General features: G+C 41.9%; 1 protein-coding gene across 2 annotated transcripts in view; it reads left to right on the forward strand.

Annotated features, from left to right (window-relative positions):
* Positions 1 to 27,348, forward strand: part of LOC126469753 (sodium-coupled neutral amino acid transporter 9-like) — a 370,196-nt gene that overhangs the window by 318,224 nt on the left and 24,624 nt on the right. For both annotated transcript variants that reach the window (XM_050096967.1, XM_050096968.1), the window contains exon 10: positions 4,311 to 4,415. In XM_050096967.1, the coding sequence (XP_049952924.1) occupies positions 4,311 to 4,415 (105 nt within the window). The remainder of the gene's footprint in view (positions 1 to 4,310; positions 4,416 to 27,348) is intronic.

The raw sequence follows: 27,348 nt of genomic DNA on the forward strand, positions 1-27,348 counted from the left end.
GTTCCCTGAATGTCTTTTCATGCATGGCCAATCACATGAAAACCACTGCCTTCTTACATGAGTGATGCAATGGATAAGCTATATGACATGCTACTGGACTGAATTTTCTTTAATTTGTAATTTTTAACGTGGAGCTGTTTGAGGTTCACCTCCAATGGCATGGGTGTTATCACTTTCACATGTTTCTACGTTGGTAATGCACATTTGTGAGAAAGGATGTGGCCTCAGTACTGCAATTAAGACTGAAAAACTTCATGTTTGCTGAAATGACACTTAAACCATTCGACCGTGCTGAACAAACTGAGTTTGAACTGCCTAGTGGCACTGAGCTGTGTGCTTGATGAACTGCACTCGGGCCCATAGTTGACAACATTTGGTAGGCTGGACAAAGTATATTTAGAGTTTCACCCCAGCCACAAGAGTCCACTTCATATTTTCATATTTGTTTTTGATGAGAGGTTCTTAACAGTAATAATTAATCAGATTAACAAATATGCTGAACAGTTTGTAAGTTCACATGTTGGTACATTGAAACAATGATTGCATGTGCACAGATGGGTACCAACCTAACACTGAGATTTCTATTCTTTGTTTGCAATGTTATTCCTACAAGGCATAGTTCAGAAACCCAATTGTGAAATGTATTACTGAAAAAAGAAATTCTTGGAACACCTATTTTCCAAAATGTGTTGTGTATGTTTTTGTTCCTCCAGTAAAAACCTTCATGAGACTGTCAAAATAAATCAATTGTAATGTGCTTATTTTCATAATTCACATTCCTGCTTCCATAAGTTTTTTATTGTCAACACAATCCCAACAATCACTTGATTTGAGAAAAGTGCACTGACACATATCAGTGGTGCAAGGAACAACCCAGTCAAGTAGTTAATCCTGCCTCCCACAAAAGAAGAAAAGTGTGTCTTCAGGTTTGCTAAATGCTGCTTGGTGGAACTTCCTGTGATGATGTTGTCATCCAAGTAGCTAATAAAACCCGGCACATTGTGAAGCAGCTGTTCCAGGAACCTCTAGAAAATTGCCAGGCCACTGGAGGCTCCAAAAACCAACTGCTTATCTTTGTATAAACCATGTGGTGTGTTAATCACTGATATCTTCTTTGAACATTTGTGTAGTGGGAGCTGTAAGTATGCCTCAGTGAGGTCAATTTTGAAGAAAAATTGCCCACCCATGAGTTTTGCATATAGCTCCTCACGCTTTGGAATGGGGTATGTGTCCTTATCGGCTCTAGTATTCACCATGATCTTGAGGTCTCTACAAAGTCAGTCTATGCCAGATGATTTCCTGATCATAACCAGGACAGTAGCTCACTGACTCAAGAATATAAGTTCTATCACACCCTATTCATGCAGCCTGTCTAATTCATCCTTGACCTGGCCACAGAGTGCAAATGTAACTGCCCAAAGATGAAAAAATTGAGGTCATGCCATAGATTTCAGCAAACTATCAGCTTCAAAACTCTTCACATTTCCCAATCCAGAAGAAAAAATGTTGGGGAATTCAGTGCAGAGCACATACAGTTGTTGATAAGGAACATTCTCAGAGACCATCTTGGCTGTGTCATTGATGGAAAATCCAAAAGACGTGACTGCATCCAAACCTAAGAGATTTTTGGTATCGGTAGTGTTTATGACTAAGAAAGTTATGTCCTGGTCATGTTTTTGTAAATGGCTTCCATGGTAAACTTACTTTTCAATGAAATGCATTGCTTGCTGTAACTGACCAAATCATTGAACTAATTTAGTTACTGTTGGTTCCCCTAACTGTAAATATATTTGAAAGCTAATGAGATTTGGGGCAACACCTGTATCAACTTGAAAGTTGACCATCCTGCTAGCCACAAACAGTAGCTTATTGAAGGAACCCCCTTGAGTGGATGGTGCAGAACATATAACATTAAGTGGAAATGTTGAGTCATAGACAGACAGTTGTGCCTGCCTATGACTCAACATCTCCACTATATGGTGAATAGCAATCTATCCTTTTCTCAATATTGTCATTATTCCATCCTGGATTTCCTATTGTTTGACATATAACATTAATGCCCATTTCATCTTGTGATCATGAGACAGGAATGGCCACTTGACAAACAGATTCAATGTGACCCTGACATGAACATTTAGTGCAATCTGCTCATTAGAATGGGCTGTTGTCTCTAACATGCTTCTGAGAAAGGTCAGGCAGTACAGGTAAGGTTGTCATTAGCTGGAGTGGCATGCGACCCCCTGTTTACATGTGGCAGGATGTGCATACTGTTGCTTGTGTACTGCTGCATTGTCACCACTGGGTGCCAAATCTGCCACAAGTCCATGTTCACTGTTTACCATGGCAATGCTCACCAAGGAGTCTAACCAGCAGCCTGCCACTTGTGTGACTTCGTAGGTCTAAGCTAAATGCAACACTTCATTCAATGAGGGGCCATCAAACTGTAAAATCTGTAACTGAAACTCTTTATTGGGTGCTGCACATATGATCATGTCTCTCATCATCCCCTCTGCATAAGATTCTTTGGTGGTAGGCATAAGAAACTTGCATCGATGACTTAGTCCCTGAAATTCAGTCGACCAAGCTCAGTATGACTGACTCAGTTGATTGCGACACTGGTAAAACTTGAGGTGACCAAAAATCACATGATGATGTATTTTGTAATGAGCACTTAGTGAGGAACAAATTTTGTCAAAATTCAGTTTATCAGTTTCCATCAGAAGGGTCAAAATGTGCAACAACTGATAAGTTTCTTGCAGAAACCATGATAAGTAAAGGGATCTAGTAGTATCATTTTCTTTTACCTTGAGAGCTGTAAAGTGCTGTTGCAGCTGCTTTTTGTACAAAAATGCAGTCTTCTGACTTTTCCTCATACAGCAGGAATGGCAAAAAATTTACCACTAGCTGCAGCAGTACTCTGACCAGGAGGCCTTTTGTATGCTTTTGACTTTCCATGTGGTGAGCCATCAGATATTGCATAACAACAGCAAGAGAGGGTTACGCCATGGTGACTGGAAAGAAGGAAATGCCAGTGGCCATTCAACATATCAAGTCTGCAGTTCACTGAAAAGTTCGCCAACCGAAAGCATCAGCCAAGTTATGAAATTCACATGCAGGTTGTCACAGTCTGAGTGATGGAACATATGCAAGTTCACTCAGCAGTCACCAGCTGTGTTGCACACAACACTAACAAACACTCATTTTTCAGTTTGTTAATGTGATACAACACATGATGGCAACATGTACAATTACTTGAAACTGCCCAGAGGTGATTAAAAGTCAGTAGCATAACAACAGAATGTTGAGTACTGCATACAGTAGAGGAACAGTTCTGATATGATCAGCATGACAATGCATCCTTTCATAAAGCAGTATATGTGACACAATGGTTTATTGGCAGTAACATTCCTGAAATGGACTGGCATGCCCATAGTTGTAGCTTGAACTCAGTGGAATACATTTGGGATGTGTTAGAATATCAATACTGCAATAGACCTCAGCATCCTACATCATTACCTAATCTGGTTTTGGCTCTTGATGAAGAAAGGGATGCTGCTCCTCCACATACATATAGAGAGCACACTGAAACTGTCCCCAGAAGAGTTCATGCTATCATAAAGATGAAGGGTGGGTACACCCAATGTTAATGTCCACTAATAGACATACTATTGACCAGATAGTGTATGAAGCTGTTGTACACTTTGTACATACTTCATTTTTTGTAAAGGTCTGATAATCAATATTTGGTGGACAGTTGGTAGTCATTGTTTTTAAGTCTTTTATGTTATTATGTGATCTGTTGTAGCTGCTTCAGTATTAATTTTTATATAGTGAATTATGATATACACCTTCAAAACAAAAATTCAAATTTCAGTTTATAAAAGAGTTGTAAGGTGAAAGAAATGGTGTTACCTGAGCTCTTTCAAAGATCTATCCATGAAATTATTAATTATTGTGTACAGATAGGTGGGTTGTAAACAAATTTGTTATTAGGCTGTCAGTGAGAATAACTGAATAACTGGTAATTTTTTTTTTTTTTTTTTTGTTTTGTGTAAGTTGGTAATCGTCATATCTCTATCCCACAAAAAAACAAAAGATTATGTGTAATAGATACTCTATTAATAAAAATTAATTGGTGTAAGCATTATATAAGATCTTGGCAACACATATTTAGAATTAGTTACAAATAATGAAAATGCATATAGCAGCACATGCTATGTGAAAACAGAAAAAGAAATCAGTTTTCACATCCATATATAAATCTGATTTGTTAATTTATAACCCAATTTTCTTAAATTTTATTTTTTCAGGGTCGTGATTTGTCAGTTGCATATGTCCTTGTCATAGTTACATATGTGACAATTGGGGTAGTTTTCTACATCTGCTTCCCACTAAAGAAGTCATGCATAGAAGATGTAAGTCAAAATATACTTGTAAGCTTAAATATTATGGTCATAAATTTAATGTAGATAAGAGATATTGGGGCTTCTGATGATTTACATGTCACTAAATCAATAATTAGTAATGATGTGCATTTCAACAGTAGTTTTTGTTAGTGAATTAAGATCTGTTAAAAGCCGCGTAAGACTACAATTTTACATAAAAGTGTAAGGTGAATGTTTCTTAGATATTCCTATGAGTCAAGTAGATATTTGCTTCACCAACCTTAGAAGAATATTTCTCAATCAATTTAATGCAACTAAAACACCATCTGGGTAAAATTATTGGAAAAGAACTTATATTAAAGAGTATAAATTAATTTTCCTCTTTCTTCTTCTTCTTCTTCGTCTTCTTCTTCTTAGCTTCTAAGGGGCTTGAAGCTTCTGTGCTGATCTCCCATGCTGCCTCCAAATGCCTCTTTCCTGTGCTACTTCCTGCCAATTATTTATGCCCATCCTGTTGCACTTTTTTTTTTTTTTTTTAATTTCATTTAGCCATGTACTCCTGGATCTCCCCCTTGGTCTCTTGCCAAATGATTTCTCCATGAATATTCTTGAAACCAGGTGGTCTTAGATTAGATTAGATTCAGTAACCCCAAAAATGAGATGATTCACATGGATGTGGAACTAGTCAGAATGTATAACATAAAAACCAAAAAACGTTTGAATATAATACTTGCTACAGTGGTCATTTATCAGGAGATTGTCAAAATATGTGGATACATTATAAAAAACTGGAACTGCCAATATTCACAATAATACAATGTCAGAATGAAACATAGTTATGCACTTTCACTAAATTTGTAATACACAGAGTACCTAGTCTTGACTGTTGTGACCATGTTCTGTCAAAATTGAAATCTAACAGACATTTTTACTAAAGCTGGTCTAACAGTCCCTGTTAGGATATTTATCTATAGAGTGGAAGAAGTTACCTATCAAATAGGCTTTCAAACTCTGTTTAAACTGTGCTTTATCTGAAAGTAAGTTTTTAATGGTTGCTGGAAATTTATTTAAAATGTGTGTTCCTGAATATTGCATGCATTTTTGGAATAAGGTAAGTGATTTTAGGTCTTTATGTAGATTGTTCTTTTTCTTTGAGCTATTGGTTGGAAACAGAGACATATTACTTCCGAGAAATTACACTAAGGAATACATATGCTGAAAACCAGTGGTTCGAATAACACGTACGTTGAACAGGTTTCTTCATTATGTTCTTGAATTTACACAACAAATGAGTCTTATTACTTGCTTTTACACGCTAAAAAATTTTGCTCAGTTTGATGAGTTACCTCAGAATATGATCCCACGTGACATAATAGAATGAAAGTATGGAAGTTTTTTATATTGATATATCATACATCTGACATCATTCTCACTGCAAATACAGACTTGTTTAGGAGCTTCAGCAATTCTGTGGCATGCCCTTTCCAACTGAATTTATTACTGAGTTGTAATCCCAGAAATTCAACACTGTCAACCTCTTCGATCTCCATGTCTTCATACGTTATACATATGCCAGACGGAATCTCTTACAGGTTCTGAACTGCATTAAAATATTTATTAATGCCAGTGAAAAATTGATTAGCAGTCATTTCTAGATCTTTACTTGACTTGCTACTTCTTGCAATGTTTGTATCATCTGCAAACCAAACAGACTTAGCATCTGTTAGAGTAACAAATGAGAGATCATTAACATACACAAGAAAAAGCAATGGACCCAAGATGGGACCTTGAGGAACATCACTTGTAACTAATTCCATGTCAGATAAAGACTGACTGCTTACTCCACAGCTATTTCACAACAACACCCTTTGCTTCCTGTTAGTTAGGTAAGACTCAAACCTTTTCACAGCATTGCTAGTGACACCATAATACTCCAATTTACTTAAGAGGATTCTGTGATTTACGCAGTCAAAGGCCTCTAATTTGTTATCTACTGATTTCATTCTCACCATATGATCTGCCCACTGAAGTCTTATGGAATTTATTATGCTTATTATTGTTGCTTGTTGTGCCATCATGTGGATTTCAGTGTTACATCTTCTCTTGCAGCTTTGCAATTCATTATCATAATATGGACCAAAGATTTTTCTACAAACTTTATTTTCAAATACTTGTATCTCCTCTTTGGCCAAGAATATTACTGACCACCTCCAGATTTTACTTTAACTCATATACCTCTAGAGCAGAGCTTTCCAAACTGGATATTCTTTCACCCTGGAGTGTCAAGTAGTATAATCAAGGGTGTTGTGAGATTAATAAACTCAGAATGTAAAACAAATGAAAAACGTATGATAAAATAATGCAAAATATCCTCCTGTTCATACATTTTAACCATAGATCATGTATTAAATGAGTGACTGGGATGTTAATTTCCACTATTTTGGGCACATAACTTCCAATTACAACACTAGATGTCTCTCTTCTGTTGACATACACTGGTGCCCTCTGTCAGCCCATGTCTTAACAAGCTCTTCAAGCAGTGATAGTGAGGGTTGTACACTTTTCCTCCAGTCTGTTTGTTTGTTTTGTTTTTGTCATGTGCCATTATTGTACTTTTTTCAAACAGGTATAATATACATAGTCACCAGAAATGGATAAATTTATTGTCAGAAAGATGTGTATGAAACATCAGCTGCAGAAAAATAGCAAAGCAATGTGTCTGAAACTACAGTAGATACTGAACAACAACCAAACAGTGCACCTCAAGCCTCTGTTTGTTCAGCACCATCATGCAGTAGCAAGAACACAAAAGTGGGGCTGTACAATGAAGAATATTAAAAAATGGGGTTCATATGATTTGGAAATGAAGAATGTCCTATGCCACAGTTTGAATTATGTGGAGAAAAACTTTACAGTGCAGGCATGGTACCAAATAAACTGCTCCATCATATTCCAGAAAAACACAAACATTTACAAGGAAAAAGTTTTGAGTGTTTCAATGAAATTCCAAGACAGAAGAATCAGCAAAGTTTTTTGTGTACTAAGAAATATAAGACCTCTGATTAAAATCAAGAAGCTAGTTGTCTTGTAGCTGACATTATTGCAAAAAATACATTACTTCATGTAATTACAGAGAAAGCCATCATTCCAGCAGGCTGTGCTATAATGAAAACAATGTTTAGCTCTGAGTAGGTAAGTGATGTGGAAAGTAATTCCCATGGCTGATAACACAGTTGTGGGATGGACTCAGGGTATATTTGAAAACATTGAACACTCTGTTACAACTCAAGTTGGTGGAACAAGCATCATGGATTCCATCAAAGGCAGGGCTTCATGTGAAACCAATCATGTGATGTACATGCTAATCTGCAACCACTGTGCTTCATTCTGTCTGGGCATGACAACCAACAAGCTGTCTGTCCACATAAATAGCTTCTGACAAACTGTGGCCAAGTAACAGCTGGAGCACCCAGTTGCTGAGCATGCTGCCCATCCCAGTGTTCTTCATTTTAATGACTGCTTCACAACTCACGCCAGCTGGAGCCTTCCTACGAACACCAACTTCTCTGAATTGCACAGGTGGGAACTCTTTGAACTCCCCCTACAATTTATCCTACATTCCCATGGCCCTCCTGGCCTCAACCTTGTTAGTCATTGTCCTCCATACACCATAGCTTCCCTGTTCCCACTCCACTACCTTCTATTCCACAAGTGCACCCACAGTCTTTTTACTTCTCTCCTTTTCCACTCCCCATCCACCAGCTAGCCTCCTGACTGCACTACCCTCTTTCCACCTCATCCGTGTATGCTCCCTCAAATAGCAGTTTACAATCCCCCACCAGTATCCTGCTCTCGCTCCTCCTCCCTGGCCTACCCTCTTCCTTACACCCACCACCCAGATTGCTACTCCCATCATGCACAGCTGCTCCCAGTCTGGCCTCGGTAGTCAGGAACAGTGGTCATGTGTGTGAGCAGCATTTGTGTGAATGTGTGTGTGTATGTTGTCTAATTCATTGGAAGATCTTCTCGCTGAAAGCTTAGTAGTCTTTTTGTTGTTCCTGTCTGCAACTCAACATCTCTAATATATGGTGAGTAGCAATCTATGCTTTTCATAATATTATCACTATTCCATCCTGCATTTTCCATCATTTAAATTTAATTTTTGCAATTCAACTGTATGAATTTACCAATGTATGTGGCCTAGCTCAGCTTGCTTCTTTTATTTGTTTCATTAATGAATGAAACATAATAGAGCATTATATCTGTTGCAAGGAAATTCCTTAAATGATCAGAGTCAAAGGTTTTTTAAAATAATAAATGGATACATGGAGACAATGAGTTTGTCGTGGAAGAATTGCATTGGCATATGCACAGATGGTGCCCCATCAGTGACAGATTCTGTAAAAGATTTATGACACTGGTGAAGCAACAAAAATGAAAACTTAATTATTATGCACTGCTTTCTACATAGGAAAGTGCTTGTAGCAAAACTTATTGGGAAGGATTGGAAACCAGGTTTGGGCATGACTGGTAAAATGATAAAGTAAGAGCAGGCCTCTCAGGTCGAGACCATTCACTCATACATGTGATGTGCTGGGAAGACAGCACTGTAACCTTCTTCTTTATACAGAAGTCTGCTGACTATAAAGAGGGAGAATATTTAGCCATGTGTATGAATTTAATAATTAATGATGCAGTTGTTTGAGCAACAAAACAAAACTATGTTTGTGGCTGCATTAAAAGATTAGTTGTGCAGCACAAAACTAGCTTTCCTTCCAGATTTATTTGAAATATTCAAAAAGACAAATGCCAGTCCATAAGGTTAGGATGCAAATATCCTCATGATCACAAACAAAATTGCAACCTTAGGAGATAAAAATCAATATATGGTTGAGAAAAACAGATAATCCAATTTTTAAATGTATCCATAGACAGCTAAATGAAAAGTTAGTAACAAAATGTGGCTACTGATTTATGACCACTAAGTGCAACTGACAGACAAACTGCATGGATATTTCTCAACACTAGCTATAAACCAGTGGGACAGTATTACAAATACTTCACTCTTACCAGTAGTTGTGAACTTCAACCTGTTGAAGAGGATGAAATGTTCAACCTGAAAAACAACTGCACTTTAGAATTTAAGTACCAAAAATTCTATTTATGCAACTTCTAGATTTTTATTCAGCAAGATTACCCTGCATAAGTAAAAAAAGAAAAGCAAAAAAAGTGCACACTTCACTTTGCTGCAGTTTTCCACAACATAGTCATGGGAAAGTGTATTTTCTATGACTGATATACAAACAGTCAGATGTGAAATATCGAGAAAGTTAGATAAGGAAGTGCTTGTGAATTTCTCCTCCATCCAGATTTAATATAAGACAGATATATAATGCACATCAAGCCCTCATGCATCATTGAATTCATAACAGCACTGAAAAGTGAAAAGGTGTTGAATTTATAACTATACTATACTTAGAAATGAAATGTAAAAATTAAAATCTCTTTAAAATATAATTTGTTACAGTAGAATGTATTTATTAATATTAGTGAAAGGGTATCTCATGATACTGTGTATATTACAAAGGGTGTCACCATGAGGGAAAAGTTTGAAAGCTTTGCTGTAGAGTAATACTAGAAGAGAATGGCTAGATGTCAAGGAGAACAACTAACTAATATTGAAGGACCATTGTGAAATAGGGGCTACTGTTTATGTGACTTTTTGTGGTTATTCTGAAACAAATTATCTAATAAATATTGTAAAAACCTTTGCTCGTAAAATGAAAAGGAAAGTAATGGAATTAACAACTTAATAAAAGTAAGTGACTCTACCTATTACATTATGTAGGCCCTACGTGGTTTTAGTTGCCTTTTTCCATAACAAGTACATGTTTCATTTTTATAAAAGTTACTTTACTTATGGTACATGAAAGTCTCTAAAGAAATGTGCAGCATGGTTATAATTAAATTTTCACTACTCAAGAAGGCACTCATGAAAAACAAGTGATTGTAGAACAACAAAACTTTGTGGAAACGTTTGTAAGGACATGCAGAAGAGAAGCAATGAATGAATCATTGAAAGAAACACATTTTAATTTCCACATGAGGGGGTAACATTTGTTAATTGCATACCATGTTTACAATCCAGGCTACAAATGTTGCTCAATTTGAAGACCATCTGCATCAATGATTGCCTGGAACTACACTAAAAATTACAATTCACAATTGTTTGCAGCACTTGCCGAATGGTGTACCATGGAATCCCTCAGCTGTCATGACGCAGCTTGTGCATTGCTTGAAGATCGCACATTCCTTCCAACATTCTCATCCATTGCAGTAGTACCCATTTCAAAAATTTGTGATGCAATTGGCCACTGACCTCTCTCTGATGCAATTCCCAAATTGTCAGTTCATTTGAACTTCTGAATCATGCTCTTTAACTCCAGTGTGGAAAGAGGACCTTTCCATATTCCTTTAATGTGTTGATATGCATGAAGAGCAGCAGTTCTGTTGCTTTTGTTTTGATAAAACAGATTTACGAGTAAGGCACACCTTGTCCAGAGCCACGTTGACTGTCTGCAACTGTAATGCACGCTAATGCTTGTGTTTCAGTACTATGGCATCAAACAAGCACTGGTTCTAGTGGCAAGTCATGACACTGACACAACTAACTATACAAATCCTGCTTTACACAGTCTGAACATCATTACAATAAATTTGAATACATATACAGTAAATAGTTTTCTGTATACACTGGATCAAGTAGCCAAAATTCATTTGTGAGCCCCTATATAACTGCTTTGTTCAGTTACACACTGTAGTACATCCTTTAATGGCCTGTTTTGAATATCATCAAGAAACTAGAAAGGTTGATTGAACATTTGGAGGATATTATACCCTTTAGTTAGTTTACAGAATTTGTAGAATTGATCAATAATCAGTTTCTGTTTTATCAACTCCAATTGTCAATTTATTCAGAGAATTTTACCTTGGTTTCATAGATGTCCTTCAAATGCTCTAAACTTCATCTCATCACCATCTCTTCAACCATGTCATCATCCACACAAATGTTTCCTCTCAGGTCTTTATTCAATTTTGTAAACATGTAACAAATACTTTGTGTAAGATTAGTCCTGTACTCCTATGTCATGATCTGCATGTGGACTGTATTATTCTGCAGAAGGCTAATTTCTCAAATAATGATTTCTTAACATTCAGTAACCTAAAGATGCATTTCTATCACAGATAGTCATCAGCAGGATGTGTCATTAGTTTTGACCATGCATTTGGAATTTTTACTTAGTCTTCCAAAGTTTCAGCTGTTCCGAGTGGTGCTGAAGGAAATCTGTGATTGACTTCTGAGATCAAAAGCATGCTTATTTATTCGTGGAGGCACCAAAAACACTTGAATCAAAACTCTTCTTATGTCTCTAATGCATGTAAATGATATACGACATAGCTGATGAAACAGATAAAATGTTGGAAATACCAGTTATGATAGAGTAAAACTTCATTAAGGTGCTCCCCTCTAAACCATTTTCCTAATTAAATTGCTTCTAGACTCCAGCCCTACAAACACTTCCATATGAGGCTATTTAAAGCATCTTCTATGTAGAACACTCCTCTCCTTCCTCTCCTGCATAAGACATGAAGCAGGGATGTGTGGTATCATCACTTATGGTCATTAACGTGCGGTGAACCGGCTTTATTGCCGTGCCCACGCACTGTGTTCAATGGAGAGGCTTGGTGACGGAATGACTACAGGAGTTTTGTCGTGACACATTTATTCTTTGGAAGACTTACACTACATTACAAATGCTTAACGTTCGTCCGTACAGGCGTGTTGCCCTAGCGGTACGGCTCAATCACAGATTCCAGAGGGTTTACAATCCAGTGATGAGCCCTGGCGTGACTGCACGGTCCGAGTGAGATAAAGGCCACGTCACTGAACGTCCAGCTCCTGGCACGAGCAGAAACGCCACGATGTCCATGGAAGGGAGGAAGGCACTGTCAAATGGAAAGGTGCACTCCGCAAAATGAGTGACTGCATTTCAGATTGCGCATACGTGTTTGCGGGGGAGTCGCGTTGACTCGACGCACGTGGTCCATGACAGCGAAGTCGGTGGAGCGGAGACGTGTGTCGCGTTTTGTTGACCGGCTCGCGCTGTCCACTTGCTTTATTCCGTGCGTCTGGTGCATGACGCAGTGTTGCCAAAATTCGACGTAGCGGTATAGCTGCACTCGTGAATGCCGGGCGTCGCTTACTTGTGTTGGCTGTGCCGTAGTTCAGCCTTTCGCGTGTTTGAACGGTGCGGCCGTCACACAGATCCCCCCTTGGAGAGCGGAGCTCAGTAGCTGCTACAATGCGGCGGCCCATGATGTCAGCGCGCCAGACCGGCGAGCGTGCGGTGGGCGTGTCCTCGCACGGTCGGCTAGTGACAGCGACATGAAGCACTGGCTATAACTGTCTGTGGCATGTGCGGCGAAGAAGCACACTGCAGGTCACTTGGTATGATGTCTCGAATGCACTGACATCTTAATAATAACGCTGAGCATCCACAAGAGCTACAGAAAAAGTTTGCTATTTACATTGTTCAGACTGGCAAGTCCAAATGTTCATATGTTACAACGTTCCACAAGTTCACCGAGTGACTCGGTTGCAGGAACACAGCACAGCATTCAAACCGACAGCAACACAAATATGTTAAACTGACGCGGATGCCGAACCGGCCTCAACGCCTGACGTGGCGGAGGCAGAGGGACGTGAACGCGGGTCCAGGAGGTGCGACGGACACAGAAGGCGTTGTCTGGCACTCGACTGGAGGTACCGGCCGAAGACGCGGGCAGCTGGAGCCGGATCTCTGCCTTGGACGGCGGCTTGTAGACGCCGGATTCTGATGGTGTTCGGCGGCTCGGGCACATGTTTGCTGTTTTGGGTGTCGCGGCACGTTTGTGGTGCAGCAAGGCCATTTGAATCAGACGCGGCAGCCGGCGCACATGACGTAGTCCGCTGGCGGTTGTGGTGGGGACAACCGGTGCACCTGTGGTGGGCGCGGTCCGAGCAGCCATGCCGACTGCCTGGGCGGGGTGGTGGGACACGCACGTGGCAACGCGATGACAGCAGGCTGCAGCTGTGCGTCACCTGTGGCTACGGGTGCGTGCTCCGTCTGACCACTGGCAGAGGGATTGTCGTCTGCAACCAGGTCTTCTGCCGGGTCGAAGAAATGCATGGCTGCTGGAGCGGGCAACATGTAAGCTGGCTTGACGTGGTCAATTGACACTGCAGACAGCTTCCCGTTGCACTCGATGACAAGCGTTTTGTCTCCTCAGGCGATCACATGATGTGGTCCACTGTAGGGCATCCGGAGAGGTGGCTGTACTGTGTCCGTATGCAACATGACGTGCGTGAAGTGCTGCAGGTGGGTATGCACGAATACCTTCCCGGTGCCGTGCCACATCAGTGCGTGCGCTCGGAGGATGGCCATGTGAGTGCGCAGATGTTCTGCCAGAGTGGGTGCCACTGCGTCATGTGGGAGTGGTACTTCCTTGACGAAATCACCTGGGATTGTCAGAGGCTGTCTGTATACGAGGTCGGCAGGTGACGCATCGATCTCCTCCTTCGGCGTTATTCGCAGGCCGAGCAGTACCAGTGGGAGTGCCTCTGGCCATGAGGTGTTGTGACAAGTTAGGACGGATTTCAGAGTCCTGTGGAACTGTTCAACCATGCCATTCGACGCCGGATGGTAGCTCATTGTCCTGTGTAACCGGATGCCACACAGCCTGGCGACATGTGTGAACAATGTGCAGTCGAACTGGTGGCCATGGTCAGTTGTCATGTGACTGGGACATCCAAAGCATGCCACCCAGGTGTCGACAAATGAGGTGGCGATGGTCTCGACGGTGATGTCCACAATGGGCGTTGCTTCTGGCCAGCGAGTGAAGGGGCCCACCATAGTTAGCAGATACCGCTTGCCTTGAGAGAGAGGAAGCAGCCAACGAGGTCCATGTGCAAGTGCACAAATCGGCGTCTCGCGTCAGGTGCCCACGGGTACGTGGGTGTGCCTCCCGGCTTTGGCGCCCTAACATGCCGTGCAAGTGCGCGCCCGTTCGTCGCAGTCCTTCCGAAGCCCGGGCCAGACGAAACGTGCAGCCACGAGCATCACAGTGGTGTTGATGCCGGGGTGTGACAGTCCGTGGGCGCGATCGAAGGCACTGCGCCAGAATTTCTCTGGAAGGAACGGTCGGTGCATGCCGGTTGAGATGTCACACCAGATCTTCCGTGCAGAGCCGGGGACAGGCACCAGCTCCAGTTGCAGGCCGCTGGAAGTGTCGTGACGGAAGCGGTGCAGTTCTTCATCACTCTTCTGTACTTGGGCGATGTCCTCAAAGTTCACAGGGGGTGAGATGACGGCACACGCTCGGGACTAACAATCGGCGATGATATTGTCTAACCCCGAAATGTGTCGGATGTCTGTCGTGAATTGCGACACGTACTCCAATTGCTAGACTTGGTGCGGTGAACACTTAGTGTGGTTGTTCTGGAACGTGTGGGTAATCAGTTTGTGGTCGGTGAAAATTACGAATTGTCGGGCTTCTACGGACGGTCGGAAGTATTTCACTGCCACATACACCTCATGCAACTCTCGGTCATAAGCGCTCCAAGCGCGTTGCAATTCGGACACCTTTTTAGAGAAAAAACCGAGAGGCTGCCAGCTCCCACCGACGCGCTGTTGTAGCGCCGCACCGATGGCAGCCTGGCTGGCGTCCACAACTAAAGCCAAGTCCGCGTCATGTACTAGGTGCGCGAGCAGCGCCGCTTCTGCTATATTTCATTTTGAGTCCGTGAAGCTCTGCTCCATTGCGTCCGTCCAATTCACGGTCTTTCCTTATGAGATAGGACCGTGTAACGCCTTAGTCAACGGCTCTTGCACGGCGGCAGCGTTGGGCAGGTGTCGACGATAGAAGTTCAACATGCCGAGGTAACGGCATAATTCTTTGTGTGTCTGTGGACACGGCATGTTCAGTATCGCTTGCACTTCCCCGGTAGTGGCTTCGATCCTGTGGGGGTAATTAAGTGACCAAGAAACTCGATTTACATCACACCGAATTCACATTTCGCTGGATTAATAACGATGCCAGCTTCACTCAGGCGCTGAAAGACGGTCGTTAGGTGGCGGCGGTGGAGCTCGGGCGACTTGGAATACACCAGGATGTCTTCAACGTACGCAAAACAAAATGGCAAGCCTCACAAGACGGCGTCCACGAACCGCTGCCAAGTCTTGGCAGCATTCTGAAGACCTAAAGTCATAAACAGGCTTCCGAAAAGTCCAAAGGGCGTTACAATAGTTGTTTTCATAATGTCTTCGGGCGCCACCGGAATTTGGGTCTACGCCTTTGCACAATCTATCTTGCTGAACACCACGCAGCCTGCCAAAGCATAACTGTAGTCTTGCAGGTGTGGGACTGGGTATCGGTCCGGCACCGTTCGCAAATTAAGGGCACGATAGTCTCCACACGGGTGCCACGAATTGTCTTTTTTGGGCACTAAGTGTAACGCCGATGACCATGGGCTGCTCGATGGTCAAATGATGCCTTGCCGCAACATGGCCTCGAATTCTGCCTTTGCTGCTGCAAGCCTATCCGGCGCGAGTCGACGTGGGCGACACAATGTGGGGGGTCCGGGTGCTGTTATTATGTTGTGCACCGTCGAATGTTTAATGTCTCTCAGTGCGGCAGCTGGGCAGGTGAGGTCAGCGAATTTCTCAAAGATGTCAGCGTAAGGATTGGGGCACTTCACGAGTTTAACACTGTAAAATGCGGCTTGCCGGCGCTGTCCCTCTATTTTTAAATTTTTTGTCGCGTCGATGAGCGATGAGCTGGCCGTTTGAGATGTTGGCTAGCAGCCCGTAGTGGCCAAGAAAGTCCACGCCCATAATCAGCTCATTAACGTCGGCCACAGTAAAAGTCCATGAGAATGTGCTGCGTAGAGCTAGATCTAAATTGCGGCTGTGTATGCGATAAGTTTTAATAGCTGAATTGTTCGCCGCTGTGAGGCAGAGTGCCTCGACCCGCCTGCGTTCTTGTAACATAGAACAAGGGAATATCAAACGGTCCGAACCCGTGTTGACAAGACACCTCATGCCTGCACCCCATTTTGCGACAAACAGATGCTTCGATATCGCACTGCAGCCGGGTGCACCTAGGCCCGGTCGCAACTGGCGTTTTGGTGCGAGCAAGGGGCATGGCACCTGGTTGCTTCGTTGCCGAAGCAGGCGTGGTACCAGCAGTAGCCGCTTTGTGCCTGCTCTGACGTCTGCAGCGTACCGTTGGAGCGGCCGTTGCTGCGTTGCCAGCTGCATGAGCCACGCCGCCTGTAGCCTGCTCCGCTGCTGCTGCTGCGGTGTGTGCTGCCCTCTTGCCGTGAGCGCACCAACTGGTCAACTTGCATGGAGAGAGCTGCCACCTGTGCGGCCAAGTTTTGGACTAGCTGGTGCAGGTCAGCTTCTGATGCGGCTGCGGGAGGCACGTGTTGCCACAGAGGCGGGGGGGCGGTGTTGTACGCTGCTGCGGCAGTGGTGCTAGGTGCTGTTGTCAGCGCATCATGCACCCAGTCGGCCATGTTAGCGATGGCATCCAGCTGCATCTCCGTCTGTGCTGCTATCACTGCCTGCACCTGAGCTGGGAGACTGCACAACCAGATAGTGCATAACAGAGACTCTGGCACCATGTCGGACTGCACGAGATTCCGCAAGTGGTGCAGGAACTGTGAGGGCCTCTGGTTGCCGCATTCCTCTTGCTGCAGGAGTTGGTGCACTCATTGTTCCTCGGACGACAAGATCCACTGGATCAGCTCCTCCTTGAGTCGTTTGTAGGATGACTGAATCGGTGGGGCGGTGATTATATCCCGCACTTCGGCCGCGTAGTTCTGATCGAGCTGGCTCACTACGTGTCCAAATTTTGCCAGGTTGCAGGTTACGTGGTTGCTCATAAAGACCGCCTCCACTTGGCTGAACCACATAACAGGGTCGTGGGGCTAAGAGGGAAGCAGCCTGATCAACACCCATCCAGTGCTTGTGAGTGCTCCGGCGATTGTAGGAGGCGTCGGCATGGTGGGGATTTGTGTGCCAAAATTGTCCTGAGCTGTCTGTGGCTGAGCGGCGTCCATGCGTGTAGCCCTTGCTTGTAGCTCACTCTCCAGTCTCTTGTTGCATGCGAGCAGGTCTTCAATGGTCTTTTGGAACTCTTCTAATGTCGCCATCTTAGCTTAGAGGTGAGTCCTTGCACAAGGGGAAAGCACACAACGAAAATAACACGACAAAGTAAAACACAATAAAATAACATTGGACTGTACGGAACGAAATGCATGCACAAAAATGATACAAAAAAAGTGCGTTCAAAGAGAAAGAAAAAAAAATATCTATGTAGCACTGTTCAGGTGCAGGCATGTACATGTCAGCCTTCTCACGGTTCCACCTCACTCGTACTGACGAACGTTCATCATCACGTGTTTTTAGCCTCGGATCATGTCGGGGTCACCAGTGAAGCGGGGATGTGTGGTATTACCGCTTACCTTCATTAACGTGCAGTGAACTGGCTTTATTGCCATGCCCATGCACTGTGTTCAAGGGAGAGGCTTGGTGATGGAATGACTACAGCAGTTTTGTCATGACACATTTATTCTTTGGAAGACTTACGCTACGTTACAAATGCTTAATGTTCATCCGTACAGGCGTGTTGCCCTAGCGGTACGGCTCGATCACAGATTCCGGAGGGTGTACAATCCAATGATGAGCTGTGGTGCGACTGCATGGACCGAGTGAGATCAAGGCCGCGTCGCCAAATGTCCAGCTCCTGATGCGAGCGGAAGTGCCGCGATGTCCATGGAAGGGAGGAAGGCACTGTCAAACGGAAAGGTGCACTCTGTGAAATGAACATCTGCATTTCAGACTACGTGTACGCATTTGCGGGGGAGTCGCATTGACTCGATGCACGTGCTCCATGACGGCGAAGTCGGTGAAGCGGAGACGTGTGTTGCATTTCGTTGACCGGCTCACACCGTCCACTTGCTTTGCTCCGTGGGTCCGGTGCGCAATGCAGCGTTCCCAAAATTCGACTTAGCAGTATAGCTGCACTCGTGAATACTGGGCGTCACTTACTTGTGTCGGCTGTGCCGAAGTTCAGCCCTTTGCGTGTTTGAACGGTACGTCTGCAACACACCATTGCTAAAATTCGGTGTAGCAGTATAGCTGCACTTGTTAATGCCGGGCGTTGCTTACTTGTGTCGGCTGTGCTGTAGTTCAGCCCTTCACGTGTTTGAACGGTGTGGCCGCCACAGGCATGCTGCCTATCTGTCAGAAGTCTTTCTTTGCAACACTGTGCTAGGCTCATTAAAACTTCTCTGCAAGTAATGAGCAAGTTATCAGATAGCACAATGAAAATGATTTGCTCTTGTTAAGAACAGGACATGAGCTACATTTCTTCTTCCAGCTGGTGACCACCAAAACACAATCCTCACAGGTAATATCACCTGAGGTTGCCTACCCCTCCTCCCCTACTGTGACAAATTACATGAATGGTGAACAACATTTTCATTTTCTTACAGTAAAGTGTGTTGAGTTCCACACTATGGCTGTGCAAAATAAGAAGAATAAATTTTCAGGTGCTGATAAATTGCAAATGATTTGGAAGTGTGGAGACTAGATGTTTTCCCTAGAAAAAACCTTAGACAGTCTCTTGTTATGCCACCTTCAATGTTGCAAAGTTTTGTTAACAAACAGAAGGATATTCAACAAATTGCCTGTGTAAAGATAATGAAGTTGTAGAAAGTAACGATGGGGGTACATTGAACTGGGTGATACTTTAATTCAATGAATACATCACTTGTAAGTGGACCCATAAGCTAAGTAAAAAACTGGAAGGAAGGTTAATGTAGAAAATGTTATTGTGGACTCAGGTTGGCTCAGTAAGTTTTAGAGATGTATTGGAATTAGTTACTGAAGACTCTGTCTTGAAGCTAAATCCATGAATGGAGATGATGTTAGTGCCTGGAAAAATTTGTCTTAGCAGGCTTCATAGGACAATATGAAAAGTCAACTATGTAATGAAGATGAATTTGGAATGCTTTCTAAACTCATCCCTGACAAGTCTCACACTGTACAAGAAGAAACTAGCCATTGTTGGAAGTTCAGCATAGACATGGTGCTAATAGTTGCCTACACCAATGCTGGTGGTACAGAGAAATTGAAGTTGCTTGTCATCTGTAAACCTACAAATTTTTGCTGCTTTTAAAACATACATAATCTGTTTTGCAAGTAAACATATCAGCAATGAGCATGGAAGACAGACAAACATGAATAAAATCACTTGATCACAAATTTATTGAAGAAATTCACAAGGTGGCGGTTCTTATAGACAGATCTCCAGCTCTCCTGAAACATTTTTCAGTGCAACACATTGAATTTGATTTTCTCCTTCCCAGTACCACCAAAAATATTTAGCCTCTGAATCAAGCAATTGCAAAAGGGACAAAATAATTTTGTTGCAAAAACTGAGAATTCACTGGATCTCCTAGCAGTCTCATTCAATTTTTGGGGAAATATTTTCTGTAGTGTCTACTGCTGATTTGATTGAAACTTTTTTACAGAAACCTGATAGGGCAAAAGTTAATATTAATAACAACCATGATGAAAACTAGCACACAGTCTACGAAAAACTCGGTAATGTCCAGTTTCAATACCTTGTTTTGTTTGGCACTAGTGTCATGTCATTGGTGAGATAATAGAAGATAAAGGTGTTGAAAAAGAAGCAGATATCTCACAATAATAGAAGCATGATCCTTTAAAACATCAAGTCTAGGTGAAAGGTATATATCCTTGCAAGAAATATTGAATTCCCTTATTATCTTATTATCTTAACTGTGGCATTAATCAATGGAAACCTCTGTGCTTGAATGCCAGTGTATCCTAAAGCAATAGACGTTTCATCACTTTTTAAAAAAATATATATGTAGTTTATTCATATATCTTTAAGTATTTTCAAGCAATCAATATCATCATGAATAATTTTAAAAAAATTACAGTGGGGACTGACATCTTAAAAAATGTGGTTGCATAATATATAGTACTAAATACTATTCTCTAAAATATATATGATCAAATAACAAATACAAATATGTGAAAAGAACACTATACAATAGTGAACACATAATTTATTGAATGAAGGCACTTTTTAAATTATCTGGTGGTGTAAAACCCTTTTCTCTCAGACATTTTTGTATTTTACTTTTAGAGGCCTTTAGTGAGACATGATGTGCCTGTCTTGGTAATGAATTAAATAGTTTCATACCTAAGTGTTAATAACTGCAGTGTGTTTTGTTAAATTTATTTGTAGTTACATCTATAGTAATTGAGAAATATTATAATAATGTGTATCATTCCACAAATTTATTAAATATTGCTTATAATAGTGCATAGGCCTATATTTCTTTCTATAATATCTAACTATGGAAAATCCAGGGCGGAATGTAACAATATTATGAAAAGGAAAGTTGTCACTCACCATATAGTGGAAATGCTGAGTTGTGGATAGGCACAACAAAAACACTGTAAGACTTTGATCTTAACCCAGTGCTGTTTCCTTGTTACTATCTTCTACTGCATCGCTATACTCAATGTCTGTCCTTCTTTCTTTTCTTTCTTGTGTTTCTCTTGTTGCCTTGCACAGTCTTTTCGTTGTGCCTATCTGTGAGTCAGCATCTCCGCTATATGGTGAGTGGTAACTTTCCTTTTCAGAATATTGTTTCTATAACATCTGTAATCCCCCAATAGATGTGCATATTTACAATACTACTTACTGAAGCAGCCATTATGACAATTTATACTCAAAACCATTCCCCACTGAATATGTACTTATCCATGGATGACTGAAGAACATCTCACCAAGATTTCACTATGTAAAGAAACACCAGCCGGGGTGACCGAGCAGTTCTAGGTGCTACAGTCTGGAACTGCGTGACTGCTATGGTTGCAGGTTTGAATCCTGCCATGGGCATGGTTGTGTGTGCTGTCCTTAGTTAGGTTTAAGTAGTTCTAAGTTCTAGGGGACTGATGACCTCAGAAGTTAAGTCCCATAGTGCTCAGAGCCATTTGAACCATTTTGTAAAGAAACACATAGGGGTCCAGAGAGCTACAGGTCAATCACTGAATTGACGTGTGGTTTCTGGTTAAAATTGGCAGCAAGTGTTGATATGTGAAATAGTGAAATTTTGTAACAGAGTTTCTGTAAGAGTGAAGACATAGTACACCCCCGTGTACTATGTCTTCACTCTTACAGAAACTCTGTAAGAGTTTTTTTCTTTGAGTCTTTTATATATAGTGTCCGTGCCCATAGAATACAAAAAGGAACAGTACTGTAAGTCATGGAATGAAAGAGGAAACGCAATGTTCAACACTGCGGATTTGTTCAGCTGTTGAAAACAAGTATGCCATTGGTCTTCAATCTAACATTATTGTCAGCTTGTGTGGTTATTTTCTTCATTGCATGTGCCTCACTAGCATGTAATTTTATAAATTCTAGATTTTAATACAGAAAAGGACAAATCAAACTTAAAATTCTCTTGAAGAGCTTAAATCTTAGCCATGCCCACTAGTACTTTTTTATGGGTCAGGCAATGAGACTTGTGAACCTAAAATTGTGACACTCATTCATTCATTCATACTTTGCATTCTGTAAATCCTATCATGAAGGAGAGCCTCCAGGGATTAGAACCAAGTCATGTTATACATCAACAACCAGAAACAACCACTGCAGGCTATTTCTGTAAAGTATAACAACAAAAAGTTGTGAATAGTGCTATTCTATTCATACTGATAATTATGAGAATTACCTCTAAATTACCTTATATACAGGGTGGTCCGTTGATCGTGACTAGGCCAAATATCTCACGAAATAAGCATAAAATGAAAAAAACCACAAAGAACGAAACTTGTCTGGCTTGAAGGGGGAAACCAGACGGTGCCATGGTTGGCCCACTAGATGGCACTGCCATAGGTCAAATGGATATCAACTGCGTTTTTTAAAATAGGAACCCCCATTTCTTATTACACTATTGGCAATTAAAATTACTACACCATGAAGATGACATGCTACAGACGTGAAATTTAACTGACAGGAAGAAGATGCTGTGATATGCAAATGATTAGCTTTTCAGAGCATTCACACAAGGTTGGCAAAGGTGGCAACACCTACAACATGCTGACATGGGGAAAGTTTCCAACCGATTTCTCGTACACAAACAGCAGTTGACCGGCATTGCCTGGTGAAACGTTGTTGTGATGCCTCATGTAAGGAGGAGAAATGCGTACCATCACATTTCCGACTTTGATAAAGGTCGGATTGTAGCCTATCACAATTGCGGTTTATCGTATCATGACATTGCTGCTTGCGTTGGTCGAGATCCAATGACTGTTAGTAGAATATGGAATTGGTGGGTTCAAGAGGGTAATACAGAATGCCGTGCTGGATCCCAATGGCCTCGTATCACTAGCAGTTGAGGTTACAGGCATCTTATCCGCATGGCTGTAATGGATCGTGCAGCCACGTCTCAATCCCTGAGTCAAGAGATGGGGATGTTTACAAGACAACAACCATCTGCACAAACAGATTGACAATGTTTGCAGCAGCATGGACTATCAGCACGGAGACCATGGCTGCGGTTACCCTTGATGCTGCATCACAGACAGGAGCATTTGCGATGTTGTACTCAGTGACAAACCTGGATGCACGAATGGCAAAACATCATTTTTTCGGATGAATCCAGGTTCTGTTTACAGCATCCGTGTCTGGCAACATCGCAGTGAATGCACATTGGAAGCATGTATTCGTCATCGCCATACTGGCGTATCACCCGGCATGATGGTATGGGGTGCCATTGGTTACAGATCTTGGTCACCTCTGGTTCGCATTGATGGCACTTTGAACAGTGGACGTTACATTTCAGATGTGTTTTGACCCCACGGCTCTACCCTTCATTCGATCCCTGCGAAACCCTACATTACAGCAGGATAATGCACGACTGCATGTTGCAGGTCCTGTATGGGCCTTTCTGAATACGGAAAATGTTTGACTGCTGTCCTGGCCAGCATTTTCTCCAGATCTCTCACCAATTGAAAACATCTGGTCGATGGTGGCCGAGCAGCTGGCTCGTCACAATACGCCAGTCACTGCTCTTGATGAACCGTGATATGGTGTTGAAGCTGCATGGGCAGCTGTACTAGTACACGCCATCCAAGCTCTGTTTGACTCAATGAACAGGCGTGTCAAGACTGTTATTACGGCCAGAGGTAGTTGTTCTGGGTACTGACTTCTCAGGATCTATGCACCCAAATTGCTTAAAAATGTAATCACATGTCAATTCTAGTATAATATATTTGTCCATTGAATACCCGTTTATCATCTGCATTTCTTCTTGGTGTAGCAATTTTAATGACCAGTAGTGTACATATTTGTGTAGTACGTAAAGAAATATGAATGTTTTTTCCTATGTGATAGATGGCACTGTAATAGTCACAAACATATGGCTCAAAATTTTAAATGAACATTTGGTAACAGGTAGGTTTTCTAAGTTAAAATCCAGAATGTAGATACGTTTGAACATTTTATTTCGGCTTTTCCAATGTGATACATGTACCTTTGTGAACTTATCATTTCTGAGAACGCATGCTGTTACAGTCATGATTACCTGAAAATACCACATTAATGCAATTAATGCGCAAAATGATGTCTTTAACCTCAATGCATTTGGCAATGCTTGTAACGACATTCCTCTCAACAGTGAGTAGTTCGCCTTCCGTAATGTTCGCACATGCATTGACAATGCACTGACGCGTGTTGTCAGGTGTTGTCAGTGGAGCACAATAGCAAATATCCTTTAACTTTCCCCACAGAAAGAAATCTGGGGACGTCAGATCGGGTGAATGTGCTGGCCATGGTGTGATGCTTCGATGACCAATCCACCTGCCATGAAATATGCTATTCAATACCGCTTCAACCCCATGCAAGCTATGTGCCGGACATCCATCATGTTGGAAGTACATTGCCATTCTGTCATGCAGTGAAATATCTTGTAGTAACATCGGTAGATCATTACATAGGAAATCAGCATACATTGCACCATTTAGATTGCCATCGATAAAATGGGGGCCAATTATCCTTCCTCCCATAATCCTGCACCATACATTAACCCGCTAAGGTCGCTGATGTTCCACTTGTCGCAGCCATTGTGGATTTTCCATTGCCCAGTAGTGCATATTATGCTGGTTTACATTACCGCTATTGGTGAATGACGCTTCGTCGCTAAATAGAACACGTGCAAAAATCTGTCATCGTCCTGTAATTTGTCTTGTGTCCAGTGGCAGAACTGTAAACGATGTTCAAAGTCATCACCATGCGATTCCTGGTACATAGAAATATGGCACGGGTGCAATCGATGTTGATGTAGCATTCTCAACATCGACGTTTTTAAGATTCCTAATTCTTGCACAATTTGTCTGCTACTGATGTGCGGATTACCTGTGACAGCAGCTAAAACACCTACTTGGGCATCATCATTTGTTGCAGGTCATGATTGATGTTTCACGTGTGGCTGAACACTTCCTGTTTCCTTAAGTAACGTAACTATCTGGCGAATGGTCTGGACACTTGGATGAGTTTCGTCCAGGGTACAGAGCAGCATACATAGCACATGCCCGTTGGGCATTTTAATCACAATAGCCATACATCAACATGATATTTACCTTTTCTGCAATTGGTAAACACTCCATTTTAACACCGGTAATGCATCACAAAGCAAATACTGTCCGCACTGGTGGAATGTTACGTGATACCACATACTTATACATTTGTGACTATTACAGCGCCATCTATCACAAAGCAAAAAAAGTGATCCAACTAAAACATTCATATTTCTTTACATACTACACGAATATGTAATAAAAAATGTGGCATTCCTATTTTAAAAAATGCAGTTGATATCCGTTTGACCTAAGGCATCGCCATGTAGCGGGCCAACCATAGCACCATCTGGTTCCCCCCTTCAAGCTAGACGAGTTTTGTTCTTTGTAGTTTTTCATTTGATGCTTATTTCATGAGATATTTGGCCCAGTCACTATCAATGGACCACCCTGTATATGCACCTGTCTACATTAGGAGAAAAACCACAGCTTTGAAAAATGCCACTGCTCTACCTCTTATGGCCTCTTGGTGTTTGTAAAATGACATTATCTGTTAAAAGTGGTTGCTTTAGTATGTGAGAAGTTTCCATGTGATTTACAAGAAGATTGATATCTGTTGAAAATGGAACTCCTGTCAGTATGCTTCAGGTTGTACCATAGAGTAGTCTCATTTTCCTGGGTTCAATCTCATATATGTGAATATCTGCAACTGCAAATGGCCTCAGAAGAAGGCCATCATGGTGAGATAGCAATAGCTAATGATATCCTATTGACTATCATGTTTACATGTATTTCAAGTGACATTGTCTGGTAGATTTATTACATAGGCAATAAAAGTTGTGTGACCATAGAGTATCTAGAATCTAGCCTTAGAATTTTTCACTAGCACATCTAAAATAAAGTATGTTGTTGTTGTTGTTGTTGTTGTGGTCTTCAGTCCTGAGACTGGTTTGATGCAGCTCTCCATGCTACTCTATCCTGTGCAAGCTTCTTCATCTCCCAGTACCTACTGCAACCTACATCCTTCTGAATCTGCTTAGTGTATTCATCTCTTAGTCTCCCTCTATGATTTTTACCCTCCACGGTGCCCTCCAATGCTAAATTTGTGATCCCTCGATGCCTCAAAACATGTCCTACCAACCGATCTCTTCTTCTAGTCAAGTTGTGCCACAAACTCCTCTTCTCCCCAATCCTACTCAATACCTCCTCATTAGTTACGTGATCTACCCACCTTATCTTCAGCATTCTTCTGTAGCACCACATTTCGAAAGCTTCTATTCTCTTCTTGTCCAAACTAGTTATCGTCCATGTTTCACTTCCATACATGGCTACACTCCATACAAATACTTTCAGAAACGACTTCCTGACACTTAAATCTATACTGGATGTTAACAAGTTTCTCTTCTTGAGAAACGCTTTCCTTGCCATTGCCAGTCTACATTTTATATCCTCTCTGCTTCGACCATCATCGGTTATTTTACTCCCTAAATAGCAAAACTCCTTTACTACTCTAAGTGTCTCATTTCCTAATCTAATTCCCTCAGCATCACCCGACTTAATTTGACTACATTCCATTATCCTTGTTTTGCTTTTGTTGATGTTCATCTTATATCCTCCTTTCAAGACACTGTCCATTCCGTTCAACTGCTCTTCCAAGTCCTTTGTTGTCTCTGACAGAATTACAATGTCATCGGCGAACCTCAAAGTTTTTACTTCTTCTCCATGAATTTTAATACCTACTCCGAATTTTTCTTTTGTTTCCTTTACTGCTTGCTCAATATACAGATTGAATAACGTCGGGGAAAGGCTACAACCCTGTCTCACTCCTTTTCCAACCACTGCTTCCCTTTCATGCCCCTCGACTCTTATAACTGCCATCTGGTTTCTGTACAAGTTGTAAATAGCCTTTTGCTCCCTGTATTTTAGCCCTGCCACCTTCAGAATTTGAAAGAGAGTATTCCAGTCAACATTGTCAAAAGCTTTCTCTAAGTTTACAAATGCTAGAAATGTAGGTTTGCCTTTCCTTAATCTAGCTTCTAAGATAAGTCGTTGGGTCAGTATTGCCTCACGTGTTCCAACATTTCTACGGAATCCAAACTGATCTTCCCCGAGGTTGGCTTCTACCAGTTTTTCCATTCGTCTGTAAAGAATTCGCGTTAGTATTTTGCGGCCGTGACTTATTAAACTGATAGTTCGGTAATTTTCACATCTGTCAACACCTGCTTTCTTTGGGA

This window comes from Schistocerca serialis, chromosome 3 (assembly GCF_023864345.2).
Source record: "Schistocerca serialis cubense isolate TAMUIC-IGC-003099 chromosome 3, iqSchSeri2.2, whole genome shotgun sequence".
NCBI lineage: Eukaryota > Metazoa > Arthropoda > Insecta > Orthoptera > Acrididae > Schistocerca > Schistocerca serialis.